The sequence below is a fragment of the Theropithecus gelada genome, chromosome 11 (genome assembly GCF_003255815.1).
Source record: "Theropithecus gelada isolate Dixy chromosome 11, Tgel_1.0, whole genome shotgun sequence".
NCBI lineage: Eukaryota > Metazoa > Chordata > Mammalia > Primates > Cercopithecidae > Theropithecus > Theropithecus gelada.
The window spans coordinates 7972090-7990675 of NC_037679.1; the positions used below are offsets into that span (position 1 = coordinate 7972090).

General features: G+C 56.7%; 1 protein-coding gene across 5 annotated transcripts; it reads left to right on the forward strand.

Moving 5' to 3' along the window:
- The first annotated feature begins 3349 nt into the window (after positions 1–3349).
- On the forward strand, positions 3350–17883 carry CACNB3 (calcium voltage-gated channel auxiliary subunit beta 3). Of its 5 annotated transcripts, none has more exons than XM_025402472.1 (13): positions 3350–3465; positions 12269–12391; positions 12606–12728; positions 13190–13305; positions 13610–13674; positions 13891–13910; positions 14106–14186; positions 14378–14436; positions 14603–14712; positions 15325–15476; positions 15699–15794; positions 15914–16063; positions 16529–17883. In XM_025402472.1, exons 1-13 carry the CDS (start codon positions 3460–3462, stop codon positions 16841–16843), a joined length of 1416 nt encoding a protein of 471 aa, XP_025258257.1. In that variant the 5' UTR covers positions 3350–3459; the 3' UTR covers positions 16844–17883. The 5 variants fall into 5 exon arrangements, with proteins under 5 accessions (XP_025258257.1, XP_025258255.1, XP_025258254.1 ...); XM_025402470.1 differs by lacking the exon at positions 3350–3465 and adding an exon at positions 4475–4636; XM_025402469.1 differs by lacking the exon at positions 3350–3465 and adding an exon at positions 7395–7895.
- The last annotated feature ends 703 nt before the right edge of the window (positions 17884–18586 follow it).

Below are 18586 nucleotides of genomic sequence, written 5' to 3' on the forward strand. Positions count from 1 at the left end.
GTGAGGGAGAGAAGGTGGTAAATTCTAGGCCAGCCCCCCCATATTCCCCTGGCCATCCTAGAGATCCTGCCACCAATGCCCCTTCCTCCATGTGGGGCAGCCCTAGAGTTCCACTCATATTCCAGGCTCATTGCTCACTGCAATCCATTCTGTGAGACTGGAATCACCTGTCACGTGCATCAGCAGACCCAGAGGGGAAACTGGGATCTAAGACTAAAAGAAACACATTATCAAGCACCTACTATGTGCTAGGCTGAGCCGGATTCTGGGCAGCAGACATGAAGCCAATCACCTCAGCCTTCTCACCTTCCCCTCCTTCCCAGGTACCAGGAGGAGCCCTCAAAGGCACACAGAAGTCATACTGTCTGTCCCAGGGTGAGCAAGAGTTAGGTCCTGAACCCATAGCTGACTCCCCAGTTCCTCCAGAGGCCTGATTTGGGAAGGAGGGTGCAATCCTGCTGGGCACTGTCAGCAAGAAACCCTTCAGACATATTTATAGCAAATGCTGCATCAGGGTATGGAATCTGAAAGTGCCTCAAAGCATCAAATAACACCATGAGTCCAGAGGCAGAGTCCAGAAAAAGAAGGCACTGCAGCAGGAGGGATTGAGGTTTGATGTTAGAGGAACTTCCCCCAGATGTTACATCTGGAACTGGCAATGGGGATTCCCTGTGGAAGCTACTTCCACAGGATTTTCTCAGAAGAGAAGGGGTAGGTACCTTTTTCTGGTCTAGGTAGAAAAGATAAAAAGGGATGGACATGGTGATCACTATCTTTGTAGTATACAGACTTTCAAATACCAAGGCCACTAAGCACAGTTGTGCAGATTATGCCTTGCTGAGGAGGCAAATGGAGACTGAAATCCAGTTCTAGATCAGTTACCTCCTGCTGCAGAGCTGTGTCTGTACAGACTAGCCAGAGTGGCTTGCAGAGGCTCTGCCAGATATCCCAAGTCCTGACAATCTGGGGGTCTGAGGACAAGGTCAGCAGGGAGAAGGGATGAAGGCTGCCTGGGAAGCCCTGGGGGCCTGTTTGCTAGAGCTCAGGGCCTATATGGGCCAAGCTAGAAGGCATAGCTCCCTGGAATGGATCCAGGGTAGAGGCCCCTCTCAGCAGGGTGCCCTGCCCAGACACTATGAGGTCTGAGCCAGAGATGGGGGCCCTGAGGGAGTTTGAGTGGGGAGGAAGAGGATATGTGTCTTGGACAGGCCCTGGAGAAGGATAATACTGCCAGTCACGTCACAGAGAAGGGCCTGGGAGAGGGCAATTCTGGGGACCTGGAGGCTGGGCTGCTGGCTCCAGCTCTGAAGTTCCTACCTTCCCTGTGGAGCAAGATGGAGAAGGGGCCTGTGGTCCAGCAGCTAGGGTGGAAATAAGAAAAGTAAGGGGTGTGGAACTGCCCCTGTGCACCTCAGGTTCATGGAGGAGTAATTTCTTTCTTTTTTTTTTTTTTTTTGAGACAGAGACTCTGTCCCCCAGAGTCTGGAGTGCAGTGGTACGGTCTAGGCCTGCCTCCTGAGTTCAAGCAATTCTCTGCCTCAGCCTCCTAAGTAGCTGGGACCACAGGCGTGCACCACCATGCCTGGGGGCTAATTTTTATATTGTTTGTAGAGACAGGATTTCACCACGTTGGCCAGGCTGGTCTCGAACTCCTAGCCTCAAGTGATCTGCCCGCCTCGGCCTCCCAAAGTGCTGGGATTATAGGCATGAGCCTCGGAGCCAGCCTCAGGGAGAAGTAATTGATATTTCTATTTCAAAGTGGAAGGTGGGCCGGGCACCGTGGCTCACGCCTGTAATCCCAGCACTTTGGGAGGCTGAGGCCGGCGGATCACTTGAGGTCAAGAGTTGGAGACCAGGCCGGGCGCGGTGGCTCAAGCCTGTAATCCCAGCACTTTGGGAGGCCGAGACGGGTGGATCACGAGGTCAGAGATCGAGACCATCCTGGCTAACACGGTGAAACCCCTTCTCTACTAAAAAATACAAAAAACTAGCCGGGCGATGTGGCGGACGCCTGTAGTCCCAGCTACTCGGGAGGCTGAGGCAGGAGAATGTCGTGAACCCGGGAGGCGGAGCTTGCAGTGAGCTGAGATCCGGCCACTGCACTCCAGCCTGGGCGACAGAGCAAGACTCCGTCTCAAAAAAAAAAAAAAAAAAAGAGTTGGAGACCAGCCTGGCCAACATGTTGAAACCTCGTCTCTACCAAAAATACAATAATTAGCCAGGCATGGTGGCGCGCCTGTAGCCCCAGCTACTCGGGGGGAGAATCGCTTGAACCCGGGAGGCGGAGGTTGCTGTGGGCCAAGGATCGCCACTGCACTCCAGCCTAGGCGACAGAGTGAGACTCCATCTCAAAAATAAATAAATAAAAATAAAGTGGAAGGTGGAGAGATGCTTTCTGGGCTATAGGTTCAGGCAGAGAATGTGGAGGGAGGGAAGGAGAGAAGGAGCGGGAAGCCAGGGACAACTGCTTGCCTGGACCAACATCCCCTGTCCCCGCACCTCCCTTCTCCTATGGAAACTTAAGCTGCCGCAGGGCCCAGAGGAGCTAGTCCATTAGCTGTGGTCAGCAGGGGAGTGTAGGTGGGGAGGGCCCTCTCTCCCTCCAGGTCTTCTTGCCAAATGAAAGGCAAAGCGTTTGCTCCTTCTACTAGAGTCAAAAAAACAAAACAAAACAAAACCAAACCATAAAAACCTCCACACACATTTTTAACACACACACATAACCTCTTTCTCTCCTCTGAATGGTCGAAGCTGAGCAACTTGGGGATGGGTGGGTGGTAGGGGCTCCGTGATCCACTAGACTAGACTACAGAGGGAATGGGGGAGGAGGTGCCTTCCCAAAGCACTTTCCAGGTTAAATCCAGCCTCGGGAGGAGCCGGGAGTGGAGAGAGAATTTACTCTCCCCCAACTTAGCTCCCTCAGAAATGGGGGCAAGTGGAGGGTCAGCTGAGCAGAGAGGAACAATCTCCCGAGATCCCAGGGATGGGAGCATTGAGGGGAGGGGTCCCGAGAACTTCCAGGGGAAGTGGGTTAAAAGAAGGGCCGGGAAGAAGGGTGGGGATGCCCTCCACTGGAAAGGGGAGAGAGTTCTAGTTAATGCTGAGGGGAAGTTGGGGACCTGGGTTAGCGTGTGTCTGTCTCCATGAAGGGGGTCCGTCTCTCCCCGCCCCAGGTGCCGTCTTTGGTCTGGAAAAGGGTCCAGCATGGGGGCGTTGGGGATGTGAAGGGACCAATGAGCGGTCTGTCCGCTCAGAAGGGTCCAGAGAGAGAGCCAACTGGGACTACACCCCCGCTCCCCCTTCCCCCGCCAGAACTTGGGCTTGTCCTGTTTGACGCACCCGCAGAAAGGGGCGGGAGGGGTACTGACCCGAGGAGCGGTCCCGCGACTCTGTACTCCCTGCTGCCCAGTCCCGGCCAGGACGCTGCCCGGCTTAGTTGGGGAGCCCCTCGACACCAGGATGGAGGTAGGGACGGGCTAGGATCCCGGAGGGGCACGGGTGTCTCGAAGGTGCCCTACGGGGTGGGGATAAGTAGAAGGCAGCCTGGGGTCTCCTACTGGGGGTCTCGAGATGGGACTGCAGTTCCTGTTGAAAGGAGGGGAAGAGGGGTTCGTCCTGGGCTTGGGCGGTGTCTGGATCCGGGGTGCGTCCCCCCTGCTCTGGCCCGAGCAGCGCCGCCTGCTGGCAGGGCCGGACCCCGCGGCCCCGGGACCGGACTCCAGGCGGTGCCGCCACCTGGAGGGCGCGTGCAGCCGCCGGGCCAGCGAGCCCAGGGCGCTGCAGCCGGTCGAGAGGGAGCCGCGTCGCTTCGCCTTGACCTTCCCCTTCGAGGAGCTGAGACCCGCGGCACCAGAACCTGGGAGAGAGGAGAGACAGCAGAGACTCCGCGGGTGCGGGGCGATCCCAGCTGGGCTGTCTCCACAGGGATGCCGATCCCGCTGGAGACACAGGGCCGAGCCAGAGAGGGGTAGATGGGCGCCTTGACGCTTGGGCAGGCAAGCCGAGCACCAGCACTCTTGCTTTTCGGTCCTTTTCCCCGCCGAGGTCGGGGTCGCAGTCGCCGCCGGGGGATGCGCGCCCAGCGCGCAGAGCAGGGCCGGGAGGGAGCAGAAGCTTCCGCCAAGAGCTCAGGTGCTGGGGCAGCCCTGGAGCTGTTCCTGCCCTTCTGCTTGCGGCGGCGGAAGCTCCAGAGTCCCTACCCTTTCTCGGGAGGACTTTAGGGAAGAAGCAGAGGGGCAGGGGAAGCTGAGGAGCGAGGGTGCGACGTGGGGATGGAAGGACAGTGGGAGGCACACGGAAAAACAGAACGGGGACCTTAGGAGGGACGGAAGTGGCGAGAGAGGCTGGGCTGAAAGTCGGGGAGAGCCAGAGACTGACAGAGGCGGTGAGAAAGGAAGGGAGAGGGAGGGAGGGAGGAGGGAGGAGAAAGAGGGAGGGAACCAGGAGAGAGGGAAGGGAGCAGGCGGCGGAGCCGGGCGGGCGTGGGGCGAGGCCAGGCGTGCAGGCGGGAGCAGCGTGCAGAGCAGCGGCCGGGTTCTGCTCCCGCCTCGGAGCCCCTGGCCCGGGGGAGGAGGAGAGGCCGCTAGCCTGGTCTATGTCTTTTTCTGACTCCAGTGCAACCTTCCTGCTGAACGAGGTAACCGTGGTGGGGGGAGGGGGGAGGGGGAGGGGGGTTCCCCACTGGATGGGAGGAGATCTCCGCTCCAAGCTAGGAAGGGGGCACGCGTTTGGGTGAGACTGCACCGATGGGGAGGGAGGGAAACCGGACGAAGTGAAACCAGGGGTGGAAGAGGCACCGGGTTAGAGAGGAGGGAGCGGCCAGAGCTGGCAGCTTCCTAGTACTGGGATTGGATGAGAGGAGAGGACTGACCGGGAAGCCAGAAAAAAGGGGCTAGATTACAAGAAGGGCTCTGCCAAGCTCCCCTAGTGCCTGTCCCCGAGTACCCTGGCAGCCTAGCAGCCAGAATGGTAGGGGCCTCTATCTGGTCCAGATCTTAAAAACTGCTGGAGAGGAGTCTTTAAGTCTTCCCAGAAGGCCTAGCTTCTGCCTCAGTTTCCCCATTCAGTGCCCAGGGACAGGGATCTGCCCAGCTTCCTGGTGCACTTACAGGAGAAGCTAGAATATATTCTGAAACCTCCCAAGAACTCCAGCTCCCAAACCTGATTATTCAGGGTTTTCCTCTTATGTCTTGCTTCCATGACTTGGGTACCTGCCAGCTGCCAGTCTAACAACTCTCTCCTAGAAAGAATCAGCAGGAGGAGCCTCTCCCCTGATCCTTTATTGCCCTCAGCTCTCTCCCTTTATGCCCAGCCATGAAAAAGAAAAGAGGTTAGGGCTACATGGATACTGACAGGCACATGTCGTGTCACAGGACAAGAAGTCACCAAGTTGGCATTACAACTGGAGTAGGCAGGTGTGGGTGAGATGAGAAAGGAAAGGGGCATTGGGTAGCAACCCAGAGATATGAGGAGAAGGAGGGAAGTTCTGAAGCTCCTGCAGGACCCAGGGGAAGGGCCAGGTATGAGGAACTTGGACCCATCTCCTGGGGATGGTTGGCATGGCAACACATGCCTCAGGAGCAGACTTAGACAACCTTGTCGCAGGAGATTACAAGGAGTGTGAGGAAGGAGTGCTGCCCATGGCAGATCCGCTGTTACCTACAGCCCCGGGACCTTCTGTGGGTGGGAGAGTCCCAAAAGGAGAGGCCAAGAGAGTGGATGCAGGGATGGGAAGAGAAGCAGCTGCCTCCACCACTGCTTTCTTCATTAGAACCATCTCCCAGGAGAAAAGCACCTTGAGGGTCTTACTCTCTGACACCTCTCTCGGCCCCTGAAAGACAGAAGGAATTGAAAAGGATGAAAGAGGGGGATACAAGGAATACTGAGTAACTGGGTGAGGGCACAAAAGTGGGCAGTGTCGGAACTTCCAATACGAATCCAGTATATGACCAAACCCCAATTGGTGCTGGACCCAGGAGAGGCAACTGTGAAAGCTGACTGCCTCCCCCAGTAGCGACGTCCCTTCAGCCACAGGGGCTGTAACAAAGTTGTTTGTCAAACCCAGCACGAGGAAGGTGCTGGGCAGGGCTGCTCTGGGCCACCCACAGTAGACAGACTAAAGATGTCAGTCTGAAGATGAAGCCTCTTCTTTTTCTTGCTAAGATAACACCGATAAGTGACCCAGGTGGGAAGCCACTTGGTTTGGGTGGGCTTTCTCTCTCCCATGCACAGTGCCTTCTACCACAGATCTTATTAAGCTATGTCAGAGTTTTGGATGTCTGATTCTCCTCAAGCCTAGGAGGGATGAGCAGATTGCTGAACTCCCGGGTGTGAGAAATTGGGAAAGGAAAAGGACTGAGCTCAGGGCCAAGGGCATGGGCACCAGGGGGCCTCCAAGTGTACCCCTGTCTATGGACGTCCTCCTTGTGGGGCACAAAGGTAGGCAGTCAAAAATCAAAGAAGGAATTTTGCTCAGGAGATGAAAAAAGGAGAGAGCTCAAATGGGTGGATCTTTGGGGAAAGTTTCCTCAATATAAGGGCTGCGGCTCTCTTACCTCAAATCTCAGTGTTCCTGTGAAGGAGACTGAGTGGTGCAGAGTGGTACAAGCCCTTCTGCTGAGGGGAGAATCTGGCCTTACCCTAGTGACTCTGAGGAGACTGGCCCTTTCCTCTCCCAACCCCAGTGTAGCCAGGATCCCACCCACAACTATCCCCTACCACCACCCTCTGGTTTCTCTCCCCTCCCTTTAGGCTCACCTAAAACAGCCCCTTTCTGACCCAGTTCCCACGGATGCCTTGGCACTGTCTGGCACGATCCTTGGCAGGGAAGTGGGGAACGGAACCCCCATCCTGGCCGGACTAAGACGAAATCTATCTGTGCAACAGGTGTGGGGAGGCCTACCCAGCTCACGGAAAGTTCCCCCCTTCTCAAGGGCTAGGCAACACCGCCTTTGCCGCAGCGTTCCCGTACTGAGGGGGCCGGGCACCTGTTGGGGCAGGAGTTGCCGTCCTGGCATTAGCCTGGGGGCACTAAGCCCATTCCTCCCCGGGACTACTGCGGGGTCTGCTTCGGAGCCTCCGGGACGCACGGGCCCAGACCCGCACTGCTGCCGCCTGGGACCCCTCCCCCGTCTGCCGCTTGTTCCCGCGCCTCTTCTGTCTCCCAGGGTCTCCCCATTTTCCTGTCCTCTCCGTCCTCCCTCTGCCTCTCTCTCTCCGGCTTCCTCGACACCTGCGCCCTCTCCAGTCTCCGCCCGGGTCGCGTCTTCCTCGCGGTCTCAGCGCCCCCTCCCTCCCCCGCCGCAGCCCTTTGTTTCCCGGCGGAGTAGTTCCTGGGTTGCCGAGCGTCTCTGTCTCCGCATCTCTCCTCGCCCCGCCTCCTCCCTGCCTGGATCCGCCCCGCCCGCAGCCTCTCCTCCCCTTCCTCCCAGCCGCCAAGGCCCCGTAGGTGCTCGGGGACCCACCTTCCACCCAGCACGGATCCGTTCCCCTCTCCGGGCCTGGCCCGGGCTCCCCGGTGGCCGCCGCCCCCTGGCCGCCCCCGCCTTCTCCCAGGGAGGGGGTCAGGTGGGCGGGCACTATTGTTGTAGGAGCGGGCGCCAGATTCCTCAGCCGCGCTCGGGGTGGGACCGGCTGGGTTTGGGGGGGTGGGGTGGGGGGAGCGGTGATTTGAGCTCCGAGCAGCTGGTCTTCGCGGCTCGCTCCCTCCTTCGCGCTCTCTCGCTCCCCGCCGCCGCCCGCAGGGCTGCGGGGCTCCGTGGCATCTCCCGGGCGCGGCCCGCAGTCCTCGCCCCTGCCTCCGGGCCGCTCCCGCCCCCGGCGCCGCTCGCTTCCCCCACCCGGACTCCCCCATGTATGACGACTCCTACGTGCCCGGGTTTGAGGACTCGGAGGCGGTGAGTGCCCACGGTGAGGGTGGGGGCGGGGAAGTTGGGGTGACACCTCCTCTCCCTTCAACCCTTCCCCCAGTTCAGGACTTTGAAAAACGCCTCAGTGGCAGGGCAGTGTGTGTAGGGGGGCGCTCTAAAAACGTGGGGAGATGGATTTTCATGCCAAGCGCTCCCCAGCGACCCAGACTCAGACCCTGGGGCATCGGGTGTGTGCAGAGAGGGGGCAGTATAGGGGAAGGGCTCAAGCAGGTGGCTCCACGGCCCAGGAAAGGGGTGGGAGGAGGCAGGGCTGGAGGCCGAGGGCACAGAGGCTCTGGAGAGGGAACACGCCATGTCTGGAGTTCCAAATTCTGGATTTCTGGGGTCTGAACACAACAGCTAGGAGAGCCGCCGAGGTAGTTGGGGAGGCAGACATACCGGACCTCTTGTGCCTCAAGCAAACAACACATTAGGGAGCTGAGAGGACACCAGGGAGCCGGGGACCAGCCTCTTTAGACAGAGGGATCCTAAAACTTGAGGAGCTCCATTATTCCCTTCTACCCCCTCCATCTCTGCGCACTGCCTCATCTCCTCACCCTTTCTCTAGCCCAGTTTCTCTCTCAGGCTGAAACCTGGGCACCCAGCACATGGGTAGGCCAGGTGACTGAGCCCCGTCCATTCCACAGCCCCCTGCTGAGGCTTCCTCTGAGCAGCGGGCATCCTGAGCTCTTGCCCAGCATGGAGGGCCTGGAGGTGAGGCCAGAGGAGCTGAGGGCCTGGGGATGGAGAGGATGCGCTTTGCTCAGAGAAACAGGAAACCAATAAATATTTAATTCTCCTCTTTGCTTTTATCTCCTGACCCGCTGAGACAAATCAGCTCATTAAGCAGTGATTCCCGGAGCTCAGACAGCAGGGAGAGTGCCTGGAAAGATGGGGCAAGAATGCGGAGCAGCTTCTCAGACCCTTGGAGCTGCCAACTTTCCCTCAAATGTCCTGTAAGAAGGCCTCCTTAGGAGTGGACCAATAGATGGCTTGGAAGGGGTCCCAATAGGATGGAGCACCCCTGGGTCGGAAAGAGGAGTATGTTCCAGTCTTCTCCCATCACTTGCTGCCAGGCCCAGGATAGATGAGTGCTGATGCTCAGAATAGGCAACTGTCCTTTTCTGGGACTGGGCTCCTTCTGGGCCCAATTTTCCATGGGGCCTCTGGGGTAATTACATTGCTGCTAGAGCAGATCATTTTCAAGGCTCTGGTGGACACCTCTTTCTGACAGTTGAAGGGACAGCTGGTATAGCCCAGGGTGCCAAGGTGAGCTTGAGAACAAACCTCTCTGTGGGGCTGGAGGGCCCTAGGAGGTTCTTCCCATCCCTGGTGAGAAGGCAAGGGCTATTGCAAGGAACAGACTGACATGTGGATGGTGTTGGAGGACAGCCTGCTGACCCATTGCTCCCTCCCATCGCTCTCTGGCTCCTGATCACCCTCCCCCACTTCCCTTTCTCTTGCCTGGCTCCTTGCTCTCCCTGAGGCCCCCTCTGAAGCAGTAGGAGGGAGATCAGGCTCTAAATAAATCCAACGGCTCATCTCCCTCCTCTCCTTCCCCCGTGCCAGGCAAGAGAGGAGCTGCAGCCTGCCCACACACTCACTAGGCAAGGGGGGCACCACGAGGGCACTGTGCCAACTCCTGGCAGCTCCAAAGTACTGACACTCTGGCTCTTTTGGCGTAGCAGGGTACAGGAAAGGTAAGACCCTAGATCATGCCTGGCAGGGCAGCCCTGGCCTCCCCAAGTAATACCGGAGCACGAGAGATAAGTTAGCCTGGAGGACTTGGAAGTAATGGAGAGGGGCTTCCATTCTGAGCACAACTCATTAATTATTTAGGGAGAGATCCTGTGATTCCCATCCCAGGGTGAGAGGTCAGGTAACCCCAGATGCCCCAGGCGTTATTACTACTAAATTAGGCCGCAAGGTGGCTCAGGCCTGTAATCCCAGCGCTTTGGGTGGCCAAGCCGGGCGGATCACTTGAGGTCAGGAGTTGGAAACCAGCCTGGCCAATATGGTGAAAGCCCATGTCTACTAAAAATACAGAAATTAGCCTAGCATGATGGCGCATGCCTGTAGTCCCAACTACTCAGGAGGCTGGGGCAGGAGAAATGCTTGAACCCTGGAGGCAGAGGTTGCAGTGAGCCAACATCACGCCATTACACTCCAGCCTGGGCATCACAGTAAGACTCCGTCTCAAAAAAAAAAAAATTACTAAATTAAACCAGGCACAGAGACTCATGCCTATAATCTCAGTGCTTTGCGAGGCTAAGGTAGGAAGATGGCTTAAGCCCAGGAGTTTGAGACCAGCCTAGGCAAAATAGCAAGATCCTGTCTCTACAAAAAACTAGTAGGCATGGTAGTGCATGCCTGTAGTCCTAGCTACTCAGGAGTCAGGAGGATCGCTTGAGCCCAGGAGTTCAAGGCTGCAGTGAGCCACGATTGTGCCACTGCACTCCAGCCTGGGCGACAGAGCAAGACCTGTCTCTAAGTAAATAAATAAAATAATAAAAATAAAGATTACTAAATTGGGCTGAGTGTCTGGAGCGCAGGCAGAAAAGGTCAGACTCCTCTTTTAGCATGGTGCTGGGCTTCTGGGAGGTACCCGATGTATCTGTACCAAAGTGAGTGGTCATCTGCCTTGCCTTCTGCCTCCCAGCCTATTGGCCCCTGTCTGGTCGCTTCAGATACTAACATCCCACAGAGGTTTCTCTTGTGTCTTAAGACCCCTAGGAAGGAGGTCCCTCACCCTGTGCCAAGATTATTTCTGGGGTTCAACCCCCACTTTTCCTGCTGCCATCCAGCCTCATTTTGTTCTCAGGAGAGATGAGGAACAGCGGGCAGACTCTACTCTTCCGTAAAACGAAAGAACTTTCCCCCTTGTGCTATCTTCAGGCCTTTGGTGTACTATAGACACTGTCTTTAGCCTAAGACTCGAGAGCCTGGGCTGACCCCCAGCTGAACAGCCCTCTTGCTCAAGGCAGGGTGGGGGTAGAGGGCACAGTGGACAGCAGGTGTGTGATTTTGCCTTCTCTGAGAGTCTGGCCTCTGCTGCCTTCTGTAGGTTGTCGTGCCCAGTGAGCTTGCGAGAATATTCCTCCACCCAAGGACATTCTAAAGCCCCTTCCCCTATACACACACACACTCCTGCATGAACCCCTTATTTAGGTTTATCCCTTCTCTCTGCCACTGGCATCTCAGAATTGTGGGAAGTATCACTTGAGGCTTCTCCCCACAGAGAGGGAATACTGAGGCAGGAAACGAAAGACTCTTTCCCTAGGCAGAGGAGGAAACCCAGACATCCTAACCTCTGGGCTCTTGTCTCGAAGTCCAGCATCCCTTACTCATTTGTGCCTCTCCCTCATGGCCTTGAAGCTGAGCTCTGTGACCCTCAAATGCACCCTCATTGCCTATGACCTTTCCTATGGGCAGGACTCAGAGACTCTCCTTGCTCATGTTACCCACTCCCCACATCCCCAGGGTCCTGCTCCATAGCTGAGTTGCCTGGCACTAGCATAGCCTTCTTCTAGGGCCAATGTCCCCTGGGCCTGGGAAAGGACTGGGGAGATGTAGGCCAAGTGGTAGGCATGGCCCAGCCTCACCTGCGTCCTGCGTCCAAGGAGACAGCTTTGTGTTCTTCTCGGTCTGTGTCTTGTTTGCTGCCTATATCTGGCCAGTTGCCCCAGCAGGTGTGGGAGGAAGAAAAGTAGGGGGTGGGGAGAGCAAAGGGGAGGTAACTTCTAGGAGTTGGCAGCTTTGTGTCCTCCTCTTCACCCTGGAAGGGTAAGGGCTCACCATTTGAGAGCCTTCAGAGCCTTGTTGGAGTAGGGAAAGCAGGATCTTAGGGGGCAGATGGCTGGATCCCCACACTCAGGACTGGTGCTGTGCCAACCAGCATCTCTTGACTGTTACTGCTGGCTGGACTCCTGCCAGGCATCTTAAAGGGATGATGTCCAGGCTGCTTTGCAGGCTGCTGTGAACAAGAGGGCTGGGTCTCCTGGATCCAGAATCATCTCTAATACATCATCTTCAGCACTCCTCCCTTCCCTCAGCTCAGAGGACATGTTAGAGGGGAGAAAAGGGAGGAAAGAGAGAAGTGAAGGCTCTATTCAAAGCTGTAGTATTAATAGGCTTGGGGGAGGAGGGGCCCAGATCTTTGCACCTATAGATGGGGCCAGGTTTCCTGTAGCCTCAGAGGCACCGGGGCCCTTCTCAGGGGATAGGAGGGGCCATAGGGACCCAGCCACCCCCTTGGAGATGGAGAAACGGGGCAATAGAGGCAACACTGTAAGGTGAGGAGGGTGCCTCCATAGCGTCCTTCACGCCGGAGCCTGGGAGTCACAGCCTGTTTCCCAACCCAGGGTTCAGCTGACTCCTACACCAGCCGCCCATCTCTGGACTCAGACGTCTCCCTGGAGGAGGACCGGGAAAGTGCCCGGCGTGAAGTAGAGAGCCAGGCTCAGCAGCAGCTCGAAAGGGCCAAGGTATACTTTCTGGGCATGGGGCAAGACGGGAGGCCAAACTAGGTGGAAACCTGCACTTGGTCCTAAGTCCCAAGGGTTCCTTGGGCAGGATGTCCTTGAGTGTGAGAGGGTGCGTGTGAGGGGCAGAGGCCACGGCCTTCTGCTGTTGGGGCACTGAAGCTGGAAGGGGTGCTCCGAGGCTTCTCTCACTTGCACTAATGGCCAAATTCTCCAGCACAAACCTGTGGCGTTTGCGGTGAGGACCAATGTCAGCTACTGTGGCGTACTGGATGAGGAGTGCCCCGTCCAGGGCTCTGGAGTCAACTTTGAGGCCAAAGATTTTCTGCACATTAAAGAGGTGACCGACCCCCGTGCTCTAACACTTCTAAGCCTCTGACACTTCATTTTCTTGCTCTTGCCCCAGATCCCAATGCTTCTTACTTCAGTCCTCAGTCTAACTCCCCAAGCTAATCAGCTCTTCTCCTTAACACACACCTGTCCACCCCTCATATCTAAGACCTCATCCCCAGGGTCTCCATCCTTCTGAGACCTGGCTTGGGCCTCAGTCTCCATGTCCATCAAGTGAGCAGTTAGATTAGCTGCCTCCGAGGTCCCCTATGACAGCTGCAGTGCCTCACTCAGAAATCCTGGGTGGCCCGAACTTGGCTGCCCTTTCCCCTGGCCCCTTCTGCCCACCGCCCCTTGCATTGCATTCCTTAGACCAGCTCAGTGACCGCCTCGCTGGCTTCTTCACATTGAAGAACCAGGACTTGGGCAGGGCGCTCCTCTCACCACCCTTCCTGCTCCACCCACCCCTAGAAGTACAGCAATGACTGGTGGATCGGGCGGCTAGTGAAAGAGGGCGGGGACATCGCTTTCATCCCCAGCCCCCAGCGCCTGGAGAGCATCCGGCTCAAACAGGAGCAGAAGGCCAGGTGAGAGTTGGGCTGTGACTCAGTAAACACACCCCAAACACTTGAACTGTACCCACAGGACACGTCGTCATGCATGCCACACACATGCATATCCCCCTGAAATACACATGCACATATGCCCGGCTCTACACACTCACACTAAACAAATCTACAAACACACACACGAATGCACACATATTGCATGTACACCTGTCTCACTAGATAAAGCATATGGAAATGTGTACAATTATTAAATAATGCATAGAACATACGTACACAGAGACACATTCTTCTCTACCTCTCTCTCGCCTCCCTTTCTTCTCAGGAGATCCGGGAACCCTTCCAGCCTGAGTGACATTGGCAACCGACGCTCCCCTCCACCATCTCTAGGTAGCCTCCCCTCAACCCACCCATTTTGGGTAGGTGGGTAGCTAAGACACAGGGAAAGGGGGGATTCTGCCCAAGTGAACTGTGTGGGAAGGGGTTTTGTGGAGGCATCAGAAGGGGTGGGGAGAAGCCAGTATCTCCCTGGGGATGGGGATACCGTGCCCCCAGGGACCTTTCCCCCTTCACCAACTTTAATCTTGTATTTCCTTTTCCGAAAAGCCAAGCAGAAGCAAAAGCAGGTGAGTCAAGGAAGGGACCTGGGCTGGGGGGGATCATGGCTTATGGCTCTGGGGACAGTGTTCTAGGCAGTCATTGTTGGAGGGCAGAACAGAGAAGGGAGGGAGCCCAGAACCTCTGGATCTGCCTTGACACCAACCAGGCATGAGACAGGCACTAGGGCCATGGTTTCTACTGACTTCATGTCCATTCTGCAGGCGGAACATGTTCCCCCATATGACGTGGTGCCCTCCATGCGGCCTGTGGTGTTGGTCGGACCCTCTCTGAAAGGTTATGAGGTGAGGGAAGGTCCTTGACCCCAAAGAGTCACCTCTACCAAGCCTGCCACAGGAAGTCCCTAGGGGAAGTGGAAGGGGTCTATATCCTCCCTCCAGGGTCTGTATGTGGAGGACGTCGACTCTGGGGCCATGCATGGGGAGGCTGCCTCTCTCCAAAAGGGCCCTTCGTCAGTGCCATGCCCTCCTACCAGGTCACAGACATGATGCAGAAGGCTCTCTTTGACTTCCTCAAACACAGATTTGATGGCAGGTAAGCTGCCCTGGCCTGAGGTGGCCTGAGAACCAAGGAGAAGCTCATGGCCTACTTCCAGATGCTGTAGCAAGTCTTCTTTAAGGGAAGAGTTAGTGGGAGCTGGGTAAGGAGAGGCTGAGGCACAGGTTTAGAAGCTAGTTGGGATTCTCCACTCCCACCCCAGGATCTCCATCACTCGAGTCACAGCTGACCTCTCCCTGGCAAAGCGATCTGTGCTCAACAATCCTGGCAAGAGGACCATCATTGAGCGCTCCTCTGCCCGCTCTAGCATCGGTGAGAAGTCCCCGCCACCTGCTTCTGTGCCCACTCAAGCACCAGTGAGAACCTTCTTCCTCCCTTTTCTTTCTTTCTTTCTTTTTTTTTTTTTTTTTTTTGAGATGGAGTCTCACTCTGTCGCTCAGGCTGGAGTGCAGTGGTGAGATCTTGGCTCACTGCAACCTCCACCTTCTGGGTTCAAGCAATCTTCCCACCTCAGCCTCCTGAGTAGCTGGGACTACAGGTGCCCACCACCATGCCTGGCTAATTTTTGCATTTTTAGTAGACACAGGGTTTGGCCAGGCTGATCTCTAACTCCTGACCTCAAGTGATTGGCCCACCTTCGCCTCCCAAAATGCTGAGATTGCAGGCATGAGCCACCATGCCTGGCCCCTCCTCCTTTTCTCTTCCTTGCCTCCTTGTCTTTCTGCCCAACTCCTCTACCTGCCCCCAGGATTGGCAAGAACACACCCCTCCTCCTCAATTCCCATTCTTCTGCCTGCCCAGGCTTCGATGAATGCCCTTTCTCTCCAATTCCTTCCTGTCCACCATTTGGGAGCCCTCAAAGTCTGCTGGAGTGAGCAGTGGGGCAGAGCTCCTGGTGAGCACTGCTGCTGCCTCCCTCCATAGCGGAAGTGCAGAGTGAGATCGAGCGCATATTTGAGCTGGCCAAATCCCTGCAGCTAGTAGTGTTGGACGCTGACACCATCAACCACCCAGCACAGCTGGCCAAGACCTCGCTGGCCCCCATCATCGTTTTTGTCAAAGTGTCCTCACCAAAGGTAAGTCAGCTGGGGTCATGGAGGAGGCCCACAGGGCTACCCTACTAGAATGTGGCACGACTCTACTTGGTCCCTGCTTGGCACCTGAGTTCCCTTTTCCTGCTGCCCTTAACATGACTCTGAGTCATCCTCACCTGCTACTGATGCCACAAGTGGAGGAAATGCCTAGCTCTACCCAGAGTCCTGAGAGACTCTAGGCCTAGCTCTGCCCTCCCCGCTTAGGTACTCCAGCGTCTCATTCGCTCCCGGGGGAAGTCACAGATGAAGCACCTGACCGTACAGATGATGGCATACGATAAGCTGGTTCAGTGTCCACCGGTGAGTGCCTGGGTCAGCTGCTCCTGTGCCCACTCCCCCAGGGCCGCAGCAGTGACAGAGATGGGTTGGGGGCTGCTGCTGAGGGGAAACCAATGTTGCACCTTCCTCCCCCTCCTCAGGAGTCGTTTGATGTGATTCTGGATGAGAACCAGCTGGAGGATGCCTGTGAGCACCTGGCCGAGTACCTGGAGGTTTACTGGCGGGCTACGCACCACCCAGCCCCTGGCCCTGGACTTCTGGGTCCTCCCAGTGTCATCCCCGGACTTCAGGTAACCATTTCCAGTGGGCAGAGATGCTCAAGCTAAGCCAGCCAAAGCACTGCCTGCCCCTCCCTGCTCAGAGGACTGTCCTTGGCCTCCAGTTCAGCATGCCAAAGGATTGTAGAACTCTCAGCTCTGCTGTACAGAGCTAGTGCAGACGGGCAAAGGAGCTTCCTGAGGAGAGAGGGAATCAATCAATGAGATGGATACATCAGAGATTAGTTTCCTAGGGGTCAAAAGAAACACAATCTCCAAATCTTCTCCCAGGCTGCCTTGAAGGCCAAGCCTGAATTTTGCGGGAGTCGAAGCTCCAGTTTTCTCTCTTGGAAGAGGAAAAATGCTCCAGCATGCTTCTTCCTTGCACTGATTCCTGTACCGGGGAATTGAGAGGTGAGGGGGGAAGAATCTCACACCTCACCAGAGGACAAGGTGAGGTCTGTACTGCCTCACTCAGAGCTGTTGTGTGGCCCCCAGAACCAGCAGCTGCTCGGGGAGCGTGGCGAGGAGCACTCCCCCCTCGAGCGGGACAGCTTGATGCCCTCCGATGAGGCCAGCGAGAGCTCCCGCCAAGCCTGGACAGGATCTTCACAGCGTAGCTCCCGCCACCTGGAGGAGGACTATGCGGATGCCTACCAGGACCTGTACCAGCCTCACCGCCAACACACCTCGGGGCTGCCTAGTGCTAACGGGCATGACCCCCAAGACCGGCTTCTAGCCCAGGACTCGGAGCACAACCACAATGACCGGAACTGGCAGCGCAACCGGCCTTGGCCCAAGGATAGCTACTGACAGCCTCCTGCTGCCCTACCCTGGCAGGCACAGGCACAGCTGGCTGGGGGGCCCACTCCAGGCAGGGTGGCGTTAGACTGGCATTAGGCTGGCATTAGGCTCAGCCCCCAAAACCCCCTGCTCAGCCCCAGCTTCAGGGCTGCCTGTGGTCCCAAGGTTCTGGGAGAAACAGGGGGCCCCCTCACCTCCTGGGCAGTGACCCCTACTAGGCTCCCATTCCAGGTACTAGCTGTGTGTTCTGTACCCCTGGCACCTTCCTCTTCTCCCACACAGGAAGCTGCCCACTGGGCAGTGCCCTCAAGCCAGGATCCCCTTAGCAGGGGCCTTCCCACCAGACTCAGGGAAGGGATGCCCCATCAAAGTGACAAAAAGGTGGGGTGTGGGCACCATGGCATGAGGAAGAAACAAGGTCCCTGAGCAGGTGCAAGTCCTGACAGTCAAGGGACTGCTTTGGCATCCGAGGGCCTCCAGTCACCTCACTGCCACATATTAGAAATGAGACAATCAAAGTCCCCCCGGGGTGGCACACCTATCCGTCTGCTGGGGTGGGGCATCCACATCCAAGACTGGAGCAGCAGGCTGGCCACACTCGGGCCAGAGAGAGCTCACAGCCGAAGCTCTTGGAGGGAAGGGCTCTCCTCACTCTGCCAGGAAGCTTCTTAACATGTGACGGGACCAGGGGCCAGGAGCATGGTGAAGCCAAGTGGCAGACGGGAGTTAACCTGGATGGGGGTTTGGGGAAGGAGGGTGTGTGTAGCAGAGAACTTACGGGGGCCTCCTTGCCTTTCTCATTCTTTTGCCCTGCATCCTGTCATTTCTGTTCTTGTCCCTCATACATCCTGGGAGAACCGGGCTCCAGACTTTGTTGCCTGACTCAGCTGCCGCTTGTTAGGTTAGGGTTAGATGGGGAGAGACAGGGCACAGAGGACCTGTCTCCCTGGCTACTCTCGCCTTATGGCTCTAGTGTGTGACCTACAGAGCATGCTCCACAAGCCCCTGCCTCACCTCACTGTCATCACTAATAAACATCATACACAGTCCCTCAGGCTTCTGTTCTGTCTGTGATGCGGCCCAAGTCTGATGGAGGGAAAGATGTGTTCAGGCCGCCCTTCTCTCAGAGAATCTGTCCAGCGGGAAGGGGACAAAGGCAGAGCTGGGGAGGCACTCCACTCCCAGGCATCCCCACTCCTCATGCCCAGGTGTCAAGAGGGAGACATCCAGCAGCATGAAAGGAGCTTGTCCTGGGATGTGGGGAAGAAGACACTTGGTCACGGCTTTACACTATCCTTGTGCCAGGCCAAAAAGGCCCTAGAAGCAGCTACAACTTGAACTCCGTGTACTAGGCCAACTCTTTCTGTGGGGTAAGAAGAGCATGTGAACAAGAGGGGTACGGGGGGAGGACTGCAGCCCTGCGTTCCTATCACCACAGCCTGATACAGCTGAATCCACCCGTCCTGCACCATCCCCTCCCAGGAGCAATGGGTCCAACTAGGGAGCCGCAAGCAAAGATGCTGAGACCAGGCCTTGGGCACACAGTGGCAGAGTGGTTCCAACTGCCTCACCTGCCAAAATTTCACAACTGCTTTCCTTTCTCACCTTGGCCTAAAGCTTCCTAGCGGGTGTCCAGGCCAGGGCCACACATTCCGCCAGGCTACAACAGGGGCGGAAGATGCATTACAGTCCTGCATGGCTTCTGCATCTCCCCTCAAGTCCGCCTATGCTCTCAAGATCATCAGCAGAGAC